Source organism: Macaca mulatta, chromosome 3, assembly GCF_049350105.2.
Source record: "Macaca mulatta isolate MMU2019108-1 chromosome 3, T2T-MMU8v2.0, whole genome shotgun sequence".
Lineage (NCBI taxonomy): Eukaryota > Metazoa > Chordata > Mammalia > Primates > Cercopithecidae > Macaca > Macaca mulatta.
Genome location: NC_133408.1, coordinates 189,786,283 through 189,804,338, shown reverse-complemented (window position 1 = coordinate 189,804,338; position 18,056 = coordinate 189,786,283). Strand labels below are relative to the sequence as shown.

Genomic DNA, 18,056 nt, shown 5'->3' with positions numbered 1-18,056 from the left:
GAACCAGAAAATGATGCACAAATATGATTTGTCATTGATTGGAGATCAAGCCAAAAACACATGAGAAACTAATCTCAAGAAAATGGGAAAAAAGGGAACACAGGGCATGCAGGATAATTTACCAAATGACAAGTTTGCACAGCAAAGTGTGGGCTCTGAGCAGAGAGAAACCATAGTGTAGTAGCGAGGCAAGCCAGAGAGTGCCCCGGGCCTGATCGTAGACATCCCCTCTGAGAATAACGCTCACCATGCCCTTGTGAATAAGTCCCTGGGATTGATGCTTGGGACCTCTGTCACTCGGGCCATAGCTGTGGGACCAGGGCATGTGCCCCAGCCTAGGGAAGCCACCTCGAGGTTCACAGATGACACAAGCAGAGCCAGGAGAAAGGATTCTGCCTAAGAGATTCCTTAAACAAGACTGTGAGCAGCCACAGTACAACCTCCCTAGGGGTCCTTATGCATGCGGCGTAAGGAGAGGCGCCTGCAGAGAGCAGAGTGCTGAGGAAGCTAGAGGAAGAAGAAGGTAATTCCTATGGAAAGGTTCATGGCTGCTGGGTGTGGCGTTCTACACCTGTAATCCCAGCACTGTGGGAGGCTGAGGCAGTGGATCACTTGAGGTCAGGAGTTCAAGACCAGCCTGGCCAACATGGTGAAACCCCACCTCTACTAAGAATACAAAAATTAGCCGGGTGTGGTGGCAGGTGCCTGTGTAATCCCACCTACTCAGGAGGCTGAGCAGGAGAATCACTTGAACCCAGGAGGTAGAGGTTGCAGTGAGCCGAAATCACACCACTGCACTCCAGCCTGGGTGACAGAGCGAGACTCTGTCTTTAAAAAAAAAAAAAGTTAGTGGCTGAGACCCCCATAACAAAAGCCAGGTCAACAAGAGAACAGCATACAAATGTATTTACTATAAATTTCATGTGACACAGGAACCTTCAGAAATAAAGACCCAAAGAAACAGGGGAAACTGTCTTCATGCATAGTCATGCAGACATGGGATTGGAGGATAAGAGGGTGTGACTTATGCTAATAAACTGGGGGACTTAGCAAGGCCTGTTTATTCAGATTCTTCCTGGGGTCTCTGTAGGACACTCCTTTTCTCCAGGGATAGGGAGGATGCTTCTGGAATGAGGGTCTTATGACCTGCTTTAGAGAAAGATCCGAGAATTCTTCTATGGTCTGCTTCGGGGGAGACAGGCGAGGGGAAGGGGAATGTCGCCTTCCTGCTTCTGCTGTTTTCTTGATGCCAAGGTGCTATATTTTGGGGTGGCAAGTCCTGAACCCTGTTAAAGCCAAGAGCAATGGCAGAAAGGAGAAGAACAGGCATTGGCCACGTGCAGCAGACCCCATCGGCGAGCACCAGGCCAGAGGTGGGAAAAGCAGCAGCCAGTGTATCCGGCGTTGCCAGCCTGAAATACGGTTTTCACGATCTCATACAGAACCCTCCCCAGCCCCTGGGACTATATATAGTCCATTCTCCCTCCAGGATCCCCACATACTTCCTCCTGCTCCGTAATTTCCGGGAGCGCTCACATGCAGCGGAAGCTGTCACCTCCGTCCATCAGCCAGCGCCTCTCCCACCTCTCAGGATGCCTGTGCACCATCATGTCACCCTCTCCAGAAGACGCTCTCATCCCACACATCGACAGAGTTTTCACTACTCCTATAAACTCAGGTTCTCCTGAACCCACATGCTTTAAACCCAATCTCAGGGGAGGGGACCCTGCCATCCCCCAGCAGGTTTCCATGTGCCAGGGGAAGGATCAGCTCAGCCCCTCCCCACAGAGAGATTTTCAGGTCCTTCCCACACCCCAGAGGCCCCTGTCCCTGATGCTCTGCCTTACAACAGCCTTTTGACAGTGATTGTTATGAAACAGGAGAGCAAACACACCAGCCTGAAGTGTCTGTGTTTGAGATGATTTCCAAGTCCAAGGCCAGTGCAAGAGTAGCAGTGTGTATTTGTTTAGCATTGGTTTAACTGCAAAGGCCTGATGACCTTCCAGAAACAAAGAAGTTCCGCTCCAAGGGGACTTTCTGTGTCTGCTGCTAGAAACCGCTAGCAACTGCAGTTCTCCTGCTTGAAGAAAAAAAAAAAATCCAGTGTCAGTTCACCAAGCATCTGTACAGAGCAGAGATGGTGGTAGCCTAGCAGAGAGCAAAGCCTGAGTCACAGGAATGGTGGCAAGCCCAGAGGAGCAGGAGCAGTGTCCCAGGGACCTCTCCAGCCTACCCTGTGAGGCCTGGCCACTCAGCCGAGCTAGGGGGCCACCACCCAAAAGAGGCCCACACAAGCAGTCAGGGAAGCATCAGAGAAGAACCTGAGGTTGGCCAGTGCACCCCATTCATTTCATGTATCAGAAACTGAGCCTCGAGATGGTAAGGACCTTGGCCAAAGACACGTGATCAGACTAGACCCCAACCCTTGACCTGTGAATTTGACTCTTGTCCCATGTTTCCAGTGGAGAGGGGCTTCAGTGCAGCTGGTGAGGGCCACCAGCATTTAGGTCCTCTGACCTGGCCTCTCACCAAGGAGATGGTCACCTCCAGTCCGTTCATCCAGCAGCAGCTCATTGAAGGCTCAGAGGTAACCAGTGTCATAAAGAACTGCCAAAGAAAGGGGCGGGTCATGATCTACTGTGTGCAAGATGCTTTCAGCTTGTGTTCTTCAAAGACCTTGCCTTAGGGTGGGGATCCTAGACGTAGAGCCTGAGACAGGATTCTTGTTCAGGCAGGGAGGGTAAGAATGGTCAGGGAAGGGCTCTAGAGAGGGAGAGTGGCAGGAAGCAGCACAGGGCAGAGACAGAAGCCAACAATGTTCCCCCGGGAGAGGAGATTCAGTCTGATCCCTTTGTGTGGGCAGTCATTTGCCAGGGGCAGCCCCCAGGCTGGGCAGCTGTAGGCCATCAGCAGCCCACACTCACAACCACTGGAAGGTGGCTGGGCTGGGGCTCTGAGAGCATCACAGCAGGTGTCTCCACCATGGGCATGATGAGAAAGGTGAGGCTCAGATGTTAAAGAGGGTTGGGCACAGTGGCTCACGCCTGTAATCCCAGCACTTTGGGAGGCCGAGGTAGGTGAATCGCCTGAGGTCAGGAGTTCAAGACCAGCCTGACCAACATGGCAAAATTCCATCTCTACTGAAAGTACAAAAATTAGCCAGGTGTGGTAGCATGTACCTATAATCCCAGCTACTCGGGAGGCTGAGGTAGGAGAATCACTTGAACCCGGGAGGCAGAGGTTGCAGCGAACCGAGATAGTGCCACTGCACTCCAGCCTGGGTGACAAAGTGAGACTCCACCTCAAAAAAAAAAAAAAAAAGTTAAGGAGGCCTTAAGGAGGGTGGAGATGGAAACCGGGAGAGGGTTCCCAGACAGCGGGTGGAAGAGCCATGCTGTGCAAGCCGCCTGCTTCTGTGCCCAGGACTGGCCTTTCCCCTGGTGTTTCCCTCCTGGACTGCGTCTGTACTCCAGGAAATTTCTATACAGCCAGGCTGGGCAGGCCAGGTCAGGATGGGCCCTGCTGATGGGTGCGCCAGTCCTGGAGGGTGGGGGTGGCGGTGGCTGGTATCTGGGCCCCGAGACCTTGTCTCTACACCCCAGGAGCTTGCCTAAAAGGAAACCCCCATCATTGTCCTCCCGGCAAGCAGCAGGGCCAATGGAATGTCTGAATCAAAGGCCCTCCTTGAAGGGCAATGGCAAAGTGGCACTGGGTGTGACAGCAGATGCTGACCGCCTGGGATCTTGCGCACATGCAGTTTCTGATTAGAGTCTGGGGTGGGAATTGCAATTGTCGTTAATAACTCCCAGGTGACACCAACGCTGCTGGCCTGGCCTCTCCCTGCACCACCTCCACCCCGTCCCCGTAGCAAGAGTGTGGGTCTGCTGCCTGGAGTCCATCGACCTGTCTTCTCGTCTCTGGTTTTCCTCTGCTGAACAAAACCTTCCCGCTCTCAGCACGTGGACTCTAGGTGCAGCCGAGCCCCCTCGGCCATGGGTGTGCGTGTGACAAGGCCTTTCAGAACCCTGCACTCCCCTGGTCACCGAGACGGGTCTAGCAGTGGGCACTAACCCAATTCAGGCCAGCAAGAGTAGGCCCTCCGCTGTCTCAGATCCATTAGAGAAGGACTGAAGCTGCCAGGCAGAAGGCTGAGCTGCCGGCTGCTTCTTCCTGGCTGGGTCCGTGTGACCATCGAGTCACTGTACTTTTCATTTAGACGAGCTCATCATTTCCTTTTTTGAAATCTGAGTTGAACACAGAGCCCTGCCTGATTCACTCCCAACATCACCCACCCATGTTTCAAAGGCACAGTCCCTAAGTTCCTTACTCGAAGGACCCTCCTGGCTGACAAAGGCCATGGAAGAAGTCAGAGTCAGAGGGTGCAGCACAGGGTCATGGTGCCGAAGGGAGCCCACCGCACTCCAGCCAGGCATTCCATTGACAGGAGGGAAGTTACTTACCCAGGTCTCATGGCCACCTGGCAGCAGGCAGGACAGAGGGTCAGCTGTCCAGAGCGCTCTGCGAGAGGCGGACTGCAGCCAGGTCCTGCTTGGGGGTGGGGGGGCCAAAGAGGGACAGTAGAGTCTCTGTGCTGCGCTGTGCACTTGCATCCTTTACACATCTACTTGTTCACTCCTCACAACTCCATAAGGAAGAGAAGCAGGAGGGGGACTAACATCAGGAGGGGTGTGTGTTTGGCTGAGACCTCCCGTTGGAGATGGACCAGCACAGAGGCCTGGTCTCCTGACTCAAGTACTCTTAGCGGTCCACTGCTCAGGCACTGAGGGAACTGTCAGATGCTTCTCAGCAAGTCTGGCCTCACCGTGGGCTGAGCAGGCAGCAAGGGCTGCAGCCCCTGTATCTGTTAGTCAGATGCAAAGAGAAGTCACTGTGCAGGTGCCGGAAGCCTACAGCAGCTCATCACTGAGGCTTTCATGTGTGTCTTCTAGGGTCTTTGGTTACCAGGCAACCTTGAAACACAATTCCTCAAGAGATGATGGAGGCAGAGACAGAGGCCACCACTCTGCTCCCCACTAAGCCCCAAATGACCACTCCTTACACTAGCTGATGTCGAGAGAACATTTATTTCACTCAGGCAGCTCCCGCAGGCGTCAGCGACCTGTAGAAATATCCAGGCTGGACGACCACTTCTGTGCACTCCTGCAGAGCCGAGGGGAGGGGTCCCTGATGCTCCCACTGCCCCAAGGAGATAAGAGCCTGAGGCCTCCGACATCCACTTTTGGCCCAGGGGAGCCAGCCCACAGCCCAATAAAAGGCACCCTCGAGTTAACTCACATACCCTCTCCCCACGTGCACTGCCCATTACCGGCCACCGACAAGCTCCGGCACTTGAGGCAGTCGACAAGTGTTTCCTGAGAGTTAGAAGCCCAGTTCGGTGCTAGACCCTGGTAGGGCTCAAGAGGAAATGACAGTCCCCTGCCCTCAGGGAGCTCACTGTCTAGTTGGGGACTCAAAACACACAGGAGACTGGAGCATCTGTGGGACAGCACGCAGTTTGGGGGCGGGGGCTCACACAGGGCCTGTTCGGAGAGGGAAGGATGAATGTGGGCTGGGTTGTTTGGGAAGCCGGGCCCCGTGGATCAGAAGGGCTTAGCTGGGTAGAGAAGAGGAAAGGGGACATGTCCGAGCAATACAGGGGAAGGCACAGAGGCAGGAATGAGCACAGCACAGTGATGGGCAGAGGGGGACACAAACGGCACCATTAGCAGAGAAGGAGTGTGTGTGGAGGTTTCCTCTAGGTCAGCCAAGGATCAGAGCCGGATTGGAAGCTCCTGGGGCTGGGAGCACCTTCTCATTCTCGGATCTCCCCCTGAGCATTCCGCTATTCCAGGGTGAGGCATACAGTAGGATGTAAGAATGTATGATCCAAACGGCATCGAAGACAGCAAGACTCCAGTGCAGGAATCCACAGGCTGCCCTCCAACCACCCTGACCCAAACCCATCCCAGCCCTGGTCAGTTTTGCCTTTTCTGATGTTCATTCTGGGGAAGCAAGTGAGAACTTGTGGCTTCCAGGCTGACTGGTTCAGGTGTGAAGATGGGAGGAGTCCTCTCCCTGCTGCCAGCCTGGGCCCTGTTCCCTTCAACTGCACTGCTGCACACTCAGAGAACACACAGAAAGCCCCTCCACCGACCTCTCCCCCTGCCCAGAGCCACAGGCACCAGGAGCGAGGCCCTCATCCTCTTCCTCCCCAGCCCACTGGGTTGAACACTTGGCCAGCTGGGAGGCACCGGCTGACTGGGCTTGGTTGGTGGAAGCAGGATTCTTTCTCCCTGGGGCAGACTCGGACCAAACTCAAACTCCCACCAGCGTCCACAGCAGTCCAGCTTCCCCTGAGACCACACAGTGAAATCAGAGCCCAGGCCAGGAGCAAAGGGCTCCTTTATGGAAGCCAGCTGCCAGTCAGGCAAAACAAGAAACACAAAACCAGAAGAGAAAATCTAGCCCAAGGGACCTCTGCCAATGTCTGGGGAAGGGAAATGAGGTTCCAGAAACCTGATGCATCATTCTTTAGGTCTGGGAGAAGGGACTGACTAAAAAGGTCTCCTCCTCGGAATTCTTTATTCCTGAACAAGGGAAGGAGGCTTGGCCAGGGGGAGGGAGGGGCACTACTTGTACAGTGGCCTTGACTCGGGGCTCAATGTGTGACAGGTAAGGAAAGGGCAGCAGGTGAAGTCCTCAGGGCTGAGGAGTCCAGGGATGGGTTTCATTCAGGGAGTCCAGTGGCTCCTGAAATTGCCTGGGGTTTTTGAGTCTATGTCAGTTACCTGTCTTCCTAGGGAAGGTCCGTAACCTTCATCAGATTTTCCAAGGGCTTCGCGTCTGCACCGCTCAGAAAGGAAAATGGGCCGGGCGCGGTGGCTCAAGCCTGTAATCCCAGCACTTTGGGAGGCCGAGACGGGCGGATCACGAGGTCAGGAGATCAAGACCATCCTGGCTAACACGGTGAAACCCCGTCTCTACTAAAAAATACAAAAATCTAGCCGGCCGAGGTGGCGGGCGCCTGTAGTCCCAGCTACTCGGGAGGCTGAGGCAGGAGAATGGCGTGAACCCGGGAGGCGGAGCTTGCAGTGAGCTGAGATCCGGCCACTGCACTCCAGCCTGGGCCACAGAGCGAGACTCTGCCTCAAAAAAAAAAAAAAAAAAAAAAAAAAAGAAAGGAAAATGAAGCCTGCAGGTTTCATTCACATCTGGCAGAAGGTTTTGCCTCTAGAACCAGGTCGGCCACCAACTTGCTGTGTTAGCTTAGACCAGTCACTTCCTGTCTCTGAACTCTAGCCAAGTGGTGGACCAGGTGGGAGCAGAGAAGCCAGCTCTCCACACAAGCAACATCCTACCACCAGTGGCAGACAGTGGGGGCCTGTGACCAGGCAGCCAGGATGAGGTCTGCCCCAGCTGCGATTCCCACCAGGCCTGGGGAATCTGTCCACCAGAGCTTGGAATCTGCCACCAATTCCAGTCTCCAACCAGTCACCTCCACTGGTCACCGCAGTGCACCTCTTGAGGCAGGTCTTCTTACTGGATGTGCCCTCATGCCCAGGTGCAGTGCCAGCCAGGCCCCCGCAGCACCCCATTCCTGGTCTCCATGTCCAGATGGGTCCTGCACCTACCGGGTCATAGGATCCTGCCCACTCCGCATCTGTCCACAAAAACAAAGAGATCAGGATCAGGTGTGGTGCCATGACATGGCCCTGCCCAGCCACCCCTCTGGGGCTAGGAGGGAGCGATCAGCTGGCCTACCCTGAATCTGTCCTAGGGCTTGAATGAATGCTCTTTGTCCCCTACCCAGCACTGCAAGGATTACTAATCCCATTTACAGATGAGACACCTTGGGTTCAGGGCATTTTGGTGACTGACTCCAGGTGTCCCAAGTCCCTGTTTAATTTCATCTTTGCCACCAATGCTAGTCTACAGCACCTGGGAGTAGAAGGGAGAGGACAAACAGTCTCTGAGGAGCCATAGCCACACAGCACCGAGGACAGGCAGAGGGGGGCAGTGGGGAGGGACAAGTCTCCAGCACCCAGCACAGGACTGAACATGCAGGTCCGCTCGAAGACCCAGCTCCCTTCCTCCCAAACCACTCCCAAGGATGCCATGTCCCCTTCAAAAACCCATACCACCCCTGACACCCCTGCCCCAGCTCCTATCACGTGGCCCCAAATCCTCCCTGCTCCATCGTCCACTTTTTAGCAGTGGAGCTAAAAGGTTCTGGGATTCAGAAACCAAAACAAAGCCCTGGTTTCCACCCACTGTACCAGTAAGTACCAACTGTGGTGTAGGCAAGCTTGGCAAACCTGTTTCCTCATCTGCCAAAAGGCTGAAGAGGCCTGTGCCTCAGAGCGCCAGCTTGGAATCACAGGTCCTGGCTGCCCTCTTTCTCATTGCCAGAACTTGGCCAGGCCTCTTAGCTGGGGGCCTCATGTTCTCTTGCCCAGATGACCCAAGCCCCTCGAGGCTCCAGATCTTCCCACATCAGTCTGCCCTCACAGTGCCGCTGATTCTCCTCCTAAAGCCTAAGTCTGAGATCATAGCACTCATCTCTTTAAAAATCTCAGGGTCCCCGCCCCCTGACCACGAAGTCCTCTGTAGGGCAAACCTCCCCTTGGGACACCTGGAGTCAGTCACCTTGACTGACACCGCCTTGAAAACACCCTTCTACACACTTGCTCTTCCTAGAACAATTTTATTTGTCCCCATGACCTGGTTCAAAGCCATCAAACTCCCCTGGGTGACAAAGAGAAGCCAGTCACCCTTCTCGGTCTCACCCCAGAGCACTTTGTAGGTTGGCCCCACATCACACACCGAGTGTAAGCACCCCGTGACAGGGCCTGCGGTCCTCATGTGTGTCTCTGGGAGAGCCCCGCGTGGCACAGTCACTGGCACATGGTGTGGCAGAATCAACTAAGGCTCTGTGCACCAGTGACCTCACCCTCTCTCATCCAGTAGCTGCAATATATCCCAGCGAGGAAGAGCCCCTCATCTATATCCCCAACTTACAGATGAGCAAACTGAAACATGAAGTGAAATGACATCTCAAGGACAGCAGAGAGTGTGTACAGGAGCCAGGAGGCCTGGGGGCTGAGGTTGGGCGTGGGGATTGTGGAAAGTGGCCCTCTCCAAGTCTCTTTCAACTCTGACATTCTGGGGATGAAGATCCGGTAAGCAGCTTGTCACAGAGAAACCTACAGCCCAGGACCCAGACCGCCCCACCTGCCATCAAGAATTAACACCACCCACCCCACCCCCACCACCCCCAGCCCTGAGAGGGGCTCTGGCCAGCCCCGCAGGTCTCACCTGCTCTAGGCCGGATGGGCCAGAGAAGGAGAACCATGGCAGGAGACCGAAGCAGCTGTGCGCAGCCAGCCAGACGGTCCCGAGGGAGGAACGCAAGGGGGCGGCCGGAGCCTGGCGGCGGCCCACACCTTCAAGAGCCCAAGCCAACGCTGCCCCTCTCCCGGGATCCCATCCAGAGAGGGAGCTGCGGCCCAGGGCCATCTCCAGGGGTCGGGGACGCACGTGCGGGGCAGGAAGCAGCAGTCGGCAGCAGGCCCCGGGCGCATCATAGCACGCGTCCTAAGTGGGCCGCCTGGCCCTCGGGCCCGTGGCCGTGGCTGCGCTGATGGGTCTTGAGCGAGCCCTCGCGCGCGAAGCTCTTGCCGCAGCGGGGGCAGAAGTAGGGCCGCCGCTCCCCGAAAACGCCGGGGCGGCGCGGGTGGGGCGCGGGCATGCGCGCGTGGGTGCGCTGGTGGTTGAGCAGGAAGCGCGACTCGCGGAAGCAGCGGCCGCACTGCGCACACTGGTGCGGCTTCTCGCCGCTGTGGATACGCTGGTGCGTGAGCAGGTTCTGCTTGAGACTGAAGCAGCGGCCGCACTCGGGGCAGGGAAAGGGCCGCTCCCCGGTGTGCGTGCGCTGGTGCACCTCGAGGTTGTGCTTGACGCTGAAGGCCTTGCCGCACTCGGGGCACACGAAGGCAGCCGCGCGGCCCGACCCGGCGTGTGCCTTCTGGTGCCGCACCAGGCTGGGCTGCTGCGAGAAGGTCTGGCCGCACAGCAGGCAGCGGTACGGCTGCTCCTCCGCAGGGTGGTGGATGACCAGGCCTCGCTCGTCCCCCAGACCCTCCTCCCCGTCCCCCGCAGGGGACCCGCCCCCGGAGGACGCCAGCTCGGTCATGGGCACTTCCAGCTGCAATCACCAGTCCCTAGGGAGACAGAAGCGGGGGGGGGGGGGAGAGAGGGGTCGGGGGACCCGAGAGTTAGCCAACCCCCAACCTCACCTCCCACAACCTCCACCTTTCGCCCCGTTTTGTTTAAGCTCAAGTTCCCCTGCTGGGAATTGGTGTTCTTCCTCCACTGCCTTTTAAGTACGGCCTACACTCCTTTCAGGCCCTTCCCAAGGGCACCTTCTCCTAGAAGCCTTCCCCGACCTTTCCACCCCAGGCTTACACCGTGTGACACAACCATGTGGCCCTCACTCATCACACTGCACAAGGGTCAGTCATGCCACCTCTGTCCCCCGACTCCCAGCACCTTAAGGACAGAGCTGCCTTCTTTCAACCCCAGCACCTAGCAGCATGTCAGCCAGCCACACAAGACACTGGACAGATGGTGATGAGTTTCAGTTAGGAGTTTCAGTTTCAGTTTCAGCTAGGATTTTCAGTTACCTTCGTCTAGATATGTCTTATCCCTCCAACCAGATCTCAAGGACAGAGGGAGGTAGGGAAGTGCACCCCAAACTTGGAGAAAAGGGTGGGATTATCAGTGATTTAGAGATATTTTTGCGAAGCTTAAAACAGGAAACAAAAACACAACCCTGTAAACTTGAAAGTGACCTCAGTTAACATTAAAGGCAGCAGCTCTTTGTTTATCAAAATGAGGCATGTGTTCAAAAGGTTTCCAAGTCACTGAACCAGGGTGTGGGCTCCCAGGGGGACTGGTCTCAGTGTGATTCCTCTTGGTATCCTCACAGCAAAGCCTGACCCAGGGCTGAGCAGCACACTCAGTGCCCAGCCAACACCCCCAAACCCAGCTCCCTTCATGCTGGTTCTCCAAAGGATCCTCTTCCCAGGGTACTGTATTCCTCTTAAATTGTTTCCCATTGTCCTCACAACAGCCCTGAGAAAGGGGCGGAGCAGGGTTATTGAGCCCCACTTTAAAGTTGGGGAAACTGAGGCTCAGTGAGGTCAACATACTTGCCAAGGTCACAGAGCAAGGGGAGCCTGGACTAGGCCTTAAGTCTCCTGCCTCACTGTTGAAAGCTCTTTTCAATGTACTAGCTGCTCAACAACTAAACACTCCTCAAAACACACACACACCCACCCCCCACTGCCACCATCCCAGCTGTCACAGAGCCATGCATTCCAAAGGGCCACTTCTCCTGTAGAGGTACTGTCTACCGCCACTACTCCCACGAACCCCCACCCCCACCCCGCAAAACTTGGGCTCCTGCAGAGCCCCAAGGCCTGCCTCATCCATTCTCCCCAACCCCATCAGGGAAGCGGACTGAGTGTTCCACTGGACCTCCCCGAAGGCCTCTCTTCACTTCCAGCCTCAGCCAACCTATCTGCAGAGTGAGGTCTCAGAGCCACCTCCTCTGTCTTCCCTACCCTCGAGGCCAGGGTGGAACTGACACCCTGGGGAAGGAGACAAGTCCTACTTGCAAGAGACCCCACCCACAAGTCTTTTCCACAGGCAACTGCACTGACATTTGCAAAGACAAATCATCAAAGTCCCCTTGGCCAATCTCAGCCTGGCCCTGTGACTGGGCAGCCTCCTCACTCTCCCCAGTTATACCCCTGACTGAGGCCCCGCCTGCACGTCGAGAGGCCCCCCGTCTCTCCCCCAAGTTCTTTCATCCCATGCCACACTCACAGCCCAGTTGAGCCCCTGCTCCTCCGGTCTCCGGCCGCAGCTCTTTTCTCTACAGTCTGTGCTGCTCAACGCAAATACGGTAACTCTCCCGCAGCGACTCCCGTGCCCCTTCTCCCCGCCCCCATAAAGACAGCAAGCCTCCCGCGACGTTGCTTTTATCAAATAGCTGCATTAATCGGGAGAGCTGACCCCACCCCACCCGACCTCACACACAACCTTGCCAACTTCTGCGGCCTGAGCAACCCTGGAGAAATATGGTAAACTCTGCGTCGCAACCCCACCCCCACGAAAATACGTAGGCCTCCACCCTGCTGCCGCAACCCACCCCGCCCGACTGCAAGCCCCAGCTCCCGGAGGGAATGAATGCAGCCCACCCCCAGTGGCCGCAGCGCCCCCCGCGGAACCACGCAACCCTGGATAAATACGTAATTAAGTCGCGGCGCTCCCACTCCCGGAAAGGACCTGCGCGGGACCCAGCAAATACGGTAGCGCGCCCGCAGTGACCCGCCCTCGAGGGTCCGGCTCTGGCCTCGGTAAATACGGTAACCTCTCGCCGCGGCCCCAGCGCGGCCCCGCGCGGACTCACATGGCGCCGCCTCCCGAGCCCTCCGTCTCCGCTGCAGCGCCGCAGTCGCCGGCGTCGCTGCAGCCGCACAGCAGCCCCGTGAGGCTGGGAGGTCTAACTCTCCGGCAGCCCGGCTGGCGGAAAACGAGGCTGCTAGCGCTGCGCCCGCGCCTGAGCGGCGACCATGCGGGGGCCGGTTCCTGGGCCTGAACGTCCGATCCGCCGATCCAGACATTCCCCCTTTCGGGATTCTCTGAGGCCCGCATTCGGCCTCATCCCTAAATAGGCACCATCCCTATTTTCCTAATCCCAAGGCCAGGCCCACAAACCGCCCCCAGCGACCAGGAAAGAGGGTCGGACGGAGACGCCGGCCTTTCCGCGAGTAATATGGACTGAGCGCCGGAGCCCGGCGGCGGAGCGGCCCGGGGCGAGGGTTTCAGGACTGGAGACAACAGTCAAAGGGGCCGAATCGGGGAGCTGCCCTCGCTGACAGTTTTGCTGAAGTCTGTCTGACTGTATGGCCTGGGTTATATCACTAAGAGTGACCAGAGGGAAAGGAAGAAGACATCTGGTCCCTACTGACCACACCTCCTCAGAACGGAACCCGCAGTCAAGCCAGAGATATCCCATAGAAGAGCAACTTAGAATGTCTGAAGTAGCAGCGGGTGTGAGAGGGCAGAACCAAATTACAGCTTCCAGCTGCCATTTAATGATAATGTCCCTTAGTTGGACATAACTTGCCTTTTACAAAGCCCTTTTCCATGTATGATCTCGTGGAGACCTTCCAATAACCATGTGCACCCTAGCTTGTGTGGGTATAGCTTGTGTGGGTATTAATATTATCCCATTTTATAGATAGGAAAATAAAATTGAAACACAGAGTGGCTTCCTCCAACACCCACAGCTCTAAGTAGCAGAGCCCAGATGGGGACACGGCACCGTGACCCAGCTTGAGTTCCACTGCACCGCCCTGGGACTGAGACACTCAGACATAAATAGGGTGTGACAACAGGGAAGTAAACACCTGGGCCCCAGTGAGAACGTGCCTGACGGTGTACATTTGACAGACAAAGAAACAGAGGCCTGAGAGGAAAAGCGATTTTAAAAGTCACAAGTGGTAGAAGAACATTAAATTGGCTTTTTTCTCTGTGGCCTTTTTGTAGCTGCCAGGTGGAGAAAAGTGACTCTCCAAGTCCCAGGCAGGGATCCTTGCAGCAGACAGTGGATGTGGCAGTTGGAGTGGCGCTGTCCCTGATGGAGGGTGTTGAGAGACGCGGGCCTCCCGATATCATGAGGGCCCCCTCTGCAGCTCTGTAGGTGCCCACTGTGCCTTCTGGAGCCTAGGAACTGGAGAATTCCAGGTGGGAGCCCCTAGGCTGTAAAATCAGCCCCTTCCCCCAACACCAGGCGGGGAGGCCAGGCCTGCCTGCTTTCACAGCTCACTCGGAGAACCAGTCTGCCCCACCCGGCCCCACTCGTCTGCTTGTGGCCTCTGGAGAACCCGCTCCTACCCCAACCCCCACCCCATCCCTTCACTGCTCCTGGAGACACCTCACTGCTGGATGTGGGACTTTTGGAGTTCCTCGTCCCAAGGAAATTGGTATTTTAAACAGAGACAACAGGAAGGGAATACTGGAAAGACAAACGAGTCCATAAGGCAGATGTTGAGTTCCCACACATTGACACCAGCACCCCAGGTGCTCATGACCAACCCCACCTGTGCCTCCACTCAAAGCACATCAACACTGCCCTGCTCTCCAGCCCCTGCTGTCACCTGCCAGAGCTCCCAGTGTTCATCTCCTCTGCAGACCAAAGAGAAATGGGGACACTTGGTGAAGACCATGTTTTTCAAAAGCAAAATCAATAATATGCCTGAGGATGTCTCCCATATTTTTAGCAGCATTTTCTAGGTAAGCTGAACCAAAATAGAAAGGAAAAGAACACAGCTAGGGGATGGGGGTGGACACAGACACAGGCAATACCACCTCAAACCTGCCGTGTCTCAACAGGGAAGCTAAGGCCCAAAGGGCTCCCAGAGGCCTCCATTCTCTGCTCTGCCACTGTAGTTTGAGCTTAGGCACTTCACTTCTGTAGTTTCGTGCACACACACCCCCCTCCTGTCTCCCCCAAGGTTCCCCATCACCCCATTCTTAGGGGCTGCGGTGAGCACGATGGAGTGCCAATATGGAAATACCCTGCAAACACAGCCTTGCTTCATGCTTCCTCATACAGGCAGCGCAGTGGCTGGCACAGGGATCACCACTATCCTGACAGGTCCACGTGGCAGCTGGACTCTGGACCTTAACAAAGACCTGGAACACCCACAACCAAGGCGTCCTGGAGAACAGCAGACCCGGCTCCCGTGTGGGTAGACGCGTAGCTCATGGCTCCTGTAGAGCATGGGTAGATGTGTAGTTCAGGTGAACCCTGTCCCAGACTCTGCACTGTAGTCACTCTGGGGCACAACAGGTGGACAAACAGATCACCCCATGGGCCTCCTCAGGGCAGCTCCAGACCCTGCTCCCCTCATCCTCCAGCTCCTCCTGTGGGGCTGCGTCCCCAGGGCTTCCTCACTCAGTAGGGCAACCATCTCCCCCTTGAAAAGCCTCTCCCATCTCCCCAGGACTGGACATCAGTCTGATCTCTCTCTCTCTAAAGCACCTTATGCTGATCCCAGATTTGGAATTTAGCACACTTTTGTTTTCCCCACCAGGTTATGAACTTCAAAGGGCAGGGACTATTTTAGCGTCTCTGTGTCCCACACATCCAGCGTATAATAGGTCCTCAGTCAATGTCTGTTTAATGAACGTACGCTCCTCTGCAAGCTACTGATAGCTAAGGCTGCGCAGAGAGAAAAGATGGCCCTAAGGGTTTGGAGGAGAAGGAGTGCTGATGCAATGTGAGGAATGAGGAGGTACAGGCAAAGCTGCCGCCCCAGCCACAACTGTGAGGGCTGAGTGGCTCTGCAGAGACCTGGATGAAGATGTGAGGCTCAGCGTGAGGCCTCATCTGCTCCAAAGTTCTCTTTCCTTGGAATTAAAACCCAGTATGTGACCTATGACATCAATTCAAACCCTTAAACTTGCAGCAGGCCTGCTTCACACTGGGGATGGTTAATTCTTTGTGTGGGTTAAGCTAAACAAGGGAAAACCCTTTTTTCCCTTTCCATGGGCACAATTGCTCTGCAAGTAACCACTCTCGTTTATTAAAACAACAATAGCTACCGTTTATTGAGTGATTGCTGTGTGCCAGGCACTATACCCCCATGCTTTACATAAGTTACTTGCCCAAGGACCTATGGTTTAAATGACAAAGCCAGAATTGAACCCCAGAACTATCTGGCTCTCACCTAGGTGGTGAGCTGAGGGGAGAAGGTGAAGGGAAAAGAAACAATGTTTCTAGTTTCTTATCAATAGGAGTGTCATCCTATCATCCCTGGGGCTGTGCTGCCTGGTAGCTACCTGGGGCTATTTAAATTAATTAAAATTGAATAAAGTTCAGTTTCTCAGCCGCACCAGCCACATTTAAATTCTCAATAGCCATATGTGGCTAGTGGCTATGGTCTGGACAGCACAGAAATAGAGCGCTGTCATCATCTCGAAAAGTTCTCTGTTGAACAGCCTGTTTAGGACACCTCCTCCAAACCCAGTCAACCCAAGAGGCTGTTCTCTTTTTAACCTAAGGGATAACTTAAGGGAGTCCCTCTCTCACTGCCCCTGCCACAATCCAGGAAGAACAGTGATAGTGAGAACACGCTATTTTTGGCCCCAATACTCCTCCTCCTGCCTAAAGGCCAAAGATATTTCTTTACCAAATTCAAACCACTTAAAAATAATAACAAAAGGTTTCAGGAGCATCCCCCACTCCCACCAGTTTCCCTCTGCCAAGTCCCTGAGGGGCCTGTGCTATTGCATGGCTGAGCGGCCGCCTCTGGTCACTGCAGTCTACCCTCTGTCAGGCACCTCCCCTGGGGCTGGGCAGTGGGACACCAAACCCTCTCAATGAGGCTGACCGCCTTACCGGACGACTTGAAGCACGTGTCCCTTGCCAAAAAACAACCATTTTCTGAGAACTTACACCATTTTTCTTAGCTCCAGACTTGCTCCTAACAAAGAAATACAAGGATGACGTAGGCAGTTCCAGAAGCCCCAACATCACGAAGCTCACCTGGCTCCCCATGCCAGCCACTGCACTGCCTGTACGAAGCAGCGTGGCTGCGTTTGCAGGATGTTTCCACATCTGTGACCACGTGGCCACAGATCCCCACTGCAGACCTGCACTTACCTGGCCTTGGACAGGATACAAAGCTCTGCACTTACCTGGCCATAGACCTGATCTAAATCCTTTTAAGTCTTGATTTGTTTACTCATGGCTGTTTTCTGTTCCCTTGGCAACCACCTTAATCTCAGCATGCTCCAGAGTATTTTGGATTGTAACCCACTAGGATAACAAACCTGACCGTCTTGTCTTGGACTTAATGACAATGCCTCCTCCTAAATATCCTGTGACCCAGGTTTATCATTTTAAAATGAAAGAGAACGAAAACTGAGGAGGACAGTAGCACCCCATCCTTGCAGAAGGCTGCAGTGTGACAGCAGAAGCAGCTTGTGCTAACAGGAGGCCTGGGATCTCTGTCAATTTGCAACAGGACCTGGTGGACAGGTCACACTATCCCCACCCCCACCCTCCTTTCCCATGTATTACTGCCCTGCCTGACTCATGGTACGATTAAATGAGATAATGGATTAGAAAGCCTTGCTAAGAGAGCTGGGGCTGGGAACCATTTTTTAAAGAGTTGAACATAAAAAAAAAAAAAGAGTTGAACATAAAGGTCCCAAGTCGCCGGGCGCGGTGGCTCAAGCCTGTAATCCCAGCACTTTGGGAGGCCGAGGCGGGTGGATCACGAGGTCAGGAGATCGAGACTATCCTGGCTAACATGGTGAAACCCCGTCTCTACTAAAAATACAAAAAACTAGCCGGGGGTGGTGGCGGGCGCCTGTAGTCTCAGCTACTTGGGAGGCTGAGGCGGGAGAATGGCGTGAACCCGGGAGGCGGAGCTTGCAGTGAGCCGAGATCACGCCACTGCACTCCAGCCTGGGAGACACAGCGAGACTCCGTCTCAAAAAAAAAAAAAAAAATAAATAAATAAATAAATAAATAAATAAAGGTCCCAAGTCCTGTGCGTATCAAAATGATTTTCCACGAAGGTCCTTGAGCTCTTCAAGGGTAGGGGCTGTGTCATGGGCAGCATCCCAGAATGATACCTGGCACACAGCAGGCTTGTTTAATGAATGAATGCTGTGAAGTCCCGGCCTGGTCAGTGAGTCATATACCTCAGTCATTCTTTGCCTGAGGGATTTGACCCTGTCCCCTTTGTGACCCAAAGCACCCATTTGTGGGAGGTTCAGTCACCTGGGATCAGCGAGCAGGCATTCTCATGAATTGGTGCTGGAGAAAAAAGCTGCAATTAGGCCTCATTTTTTTTAACCCCAAGTCCTACCAGCAAAGCTATTTGACTTTTTTGATCATTAAACAAGCCACTTATGGAAAATAACACGTTCTGTTGTAAAGATGCTCCTGCAGGACTGATCTCGTCAGCATC

At 54.8% G+C, this 18,056-nt stretch overlaps 1 protein-coding gene across 9 annotated transcripts; it reads right to left on the bottom strand.

The window, feature by feature from the left end:
• Window positions 1-5,065: 5,065 nt before the first annotated feature.
• Window positions 5,066-17,264, bottom strand: LOC713120 (uncharacterized). Of its 9 annotated transcripts, none has more exons than XM_028846457.2 (4): window positions 12,476-12,965; window positions 9,316-10,220; window positions 9,019-9,162; window positions 5,066-7,660 (listed from the first exon to the last, which is right to left on the bottom strand). In XM_028846457.2, the coding sequence occupies exon 2, from the start codon at window positions 10,190-10,192 to the stop codon at window positions 9,581-9,583; it is 612 nt and encodes a 203-aa protein (XP_028702290.1). In that variant the 5' UTR covers window positions 10,193-10,220; window positions 12,476-12,965; the 3' UTR covers window positions 5,066-7,660; window positions 9,019-9,162; window positions 9,316-9,580. The 9 variants fall into 9 exon arrangements, with proteins under 9 accessions (XP_028702290.1, XP_028702289.1, XP_014990750.2 ...); XM_028846456.2 differs by having other exon boundaries at window positions 12,315-12,510; XM_015135264.3 differs by having other exon boundaries at window positions 12,352-12,510.
• Window positions 17,265-18,056: the final 792 nt, after the last annotated feature.

What these genes read in the sequence shown, in the direction of transcription:
- LOC713120 (XM_028846451.2), bottom strand. Translation starts at nt 12,689, where the DNA reads ATGTCTGGATCGGCGGATCGGACGTTCAGGCCCAGGAACCGGCCCCCG. An exon ending in GAGCGCCGCGACTTAATTAC is followed by an intron (nt 10,221 to 12,314) that starts GTATTTATCCAG and finishes CTGTCTCCCTAG; the next exon opens with GGACTGGTGATTGCAGCTGG.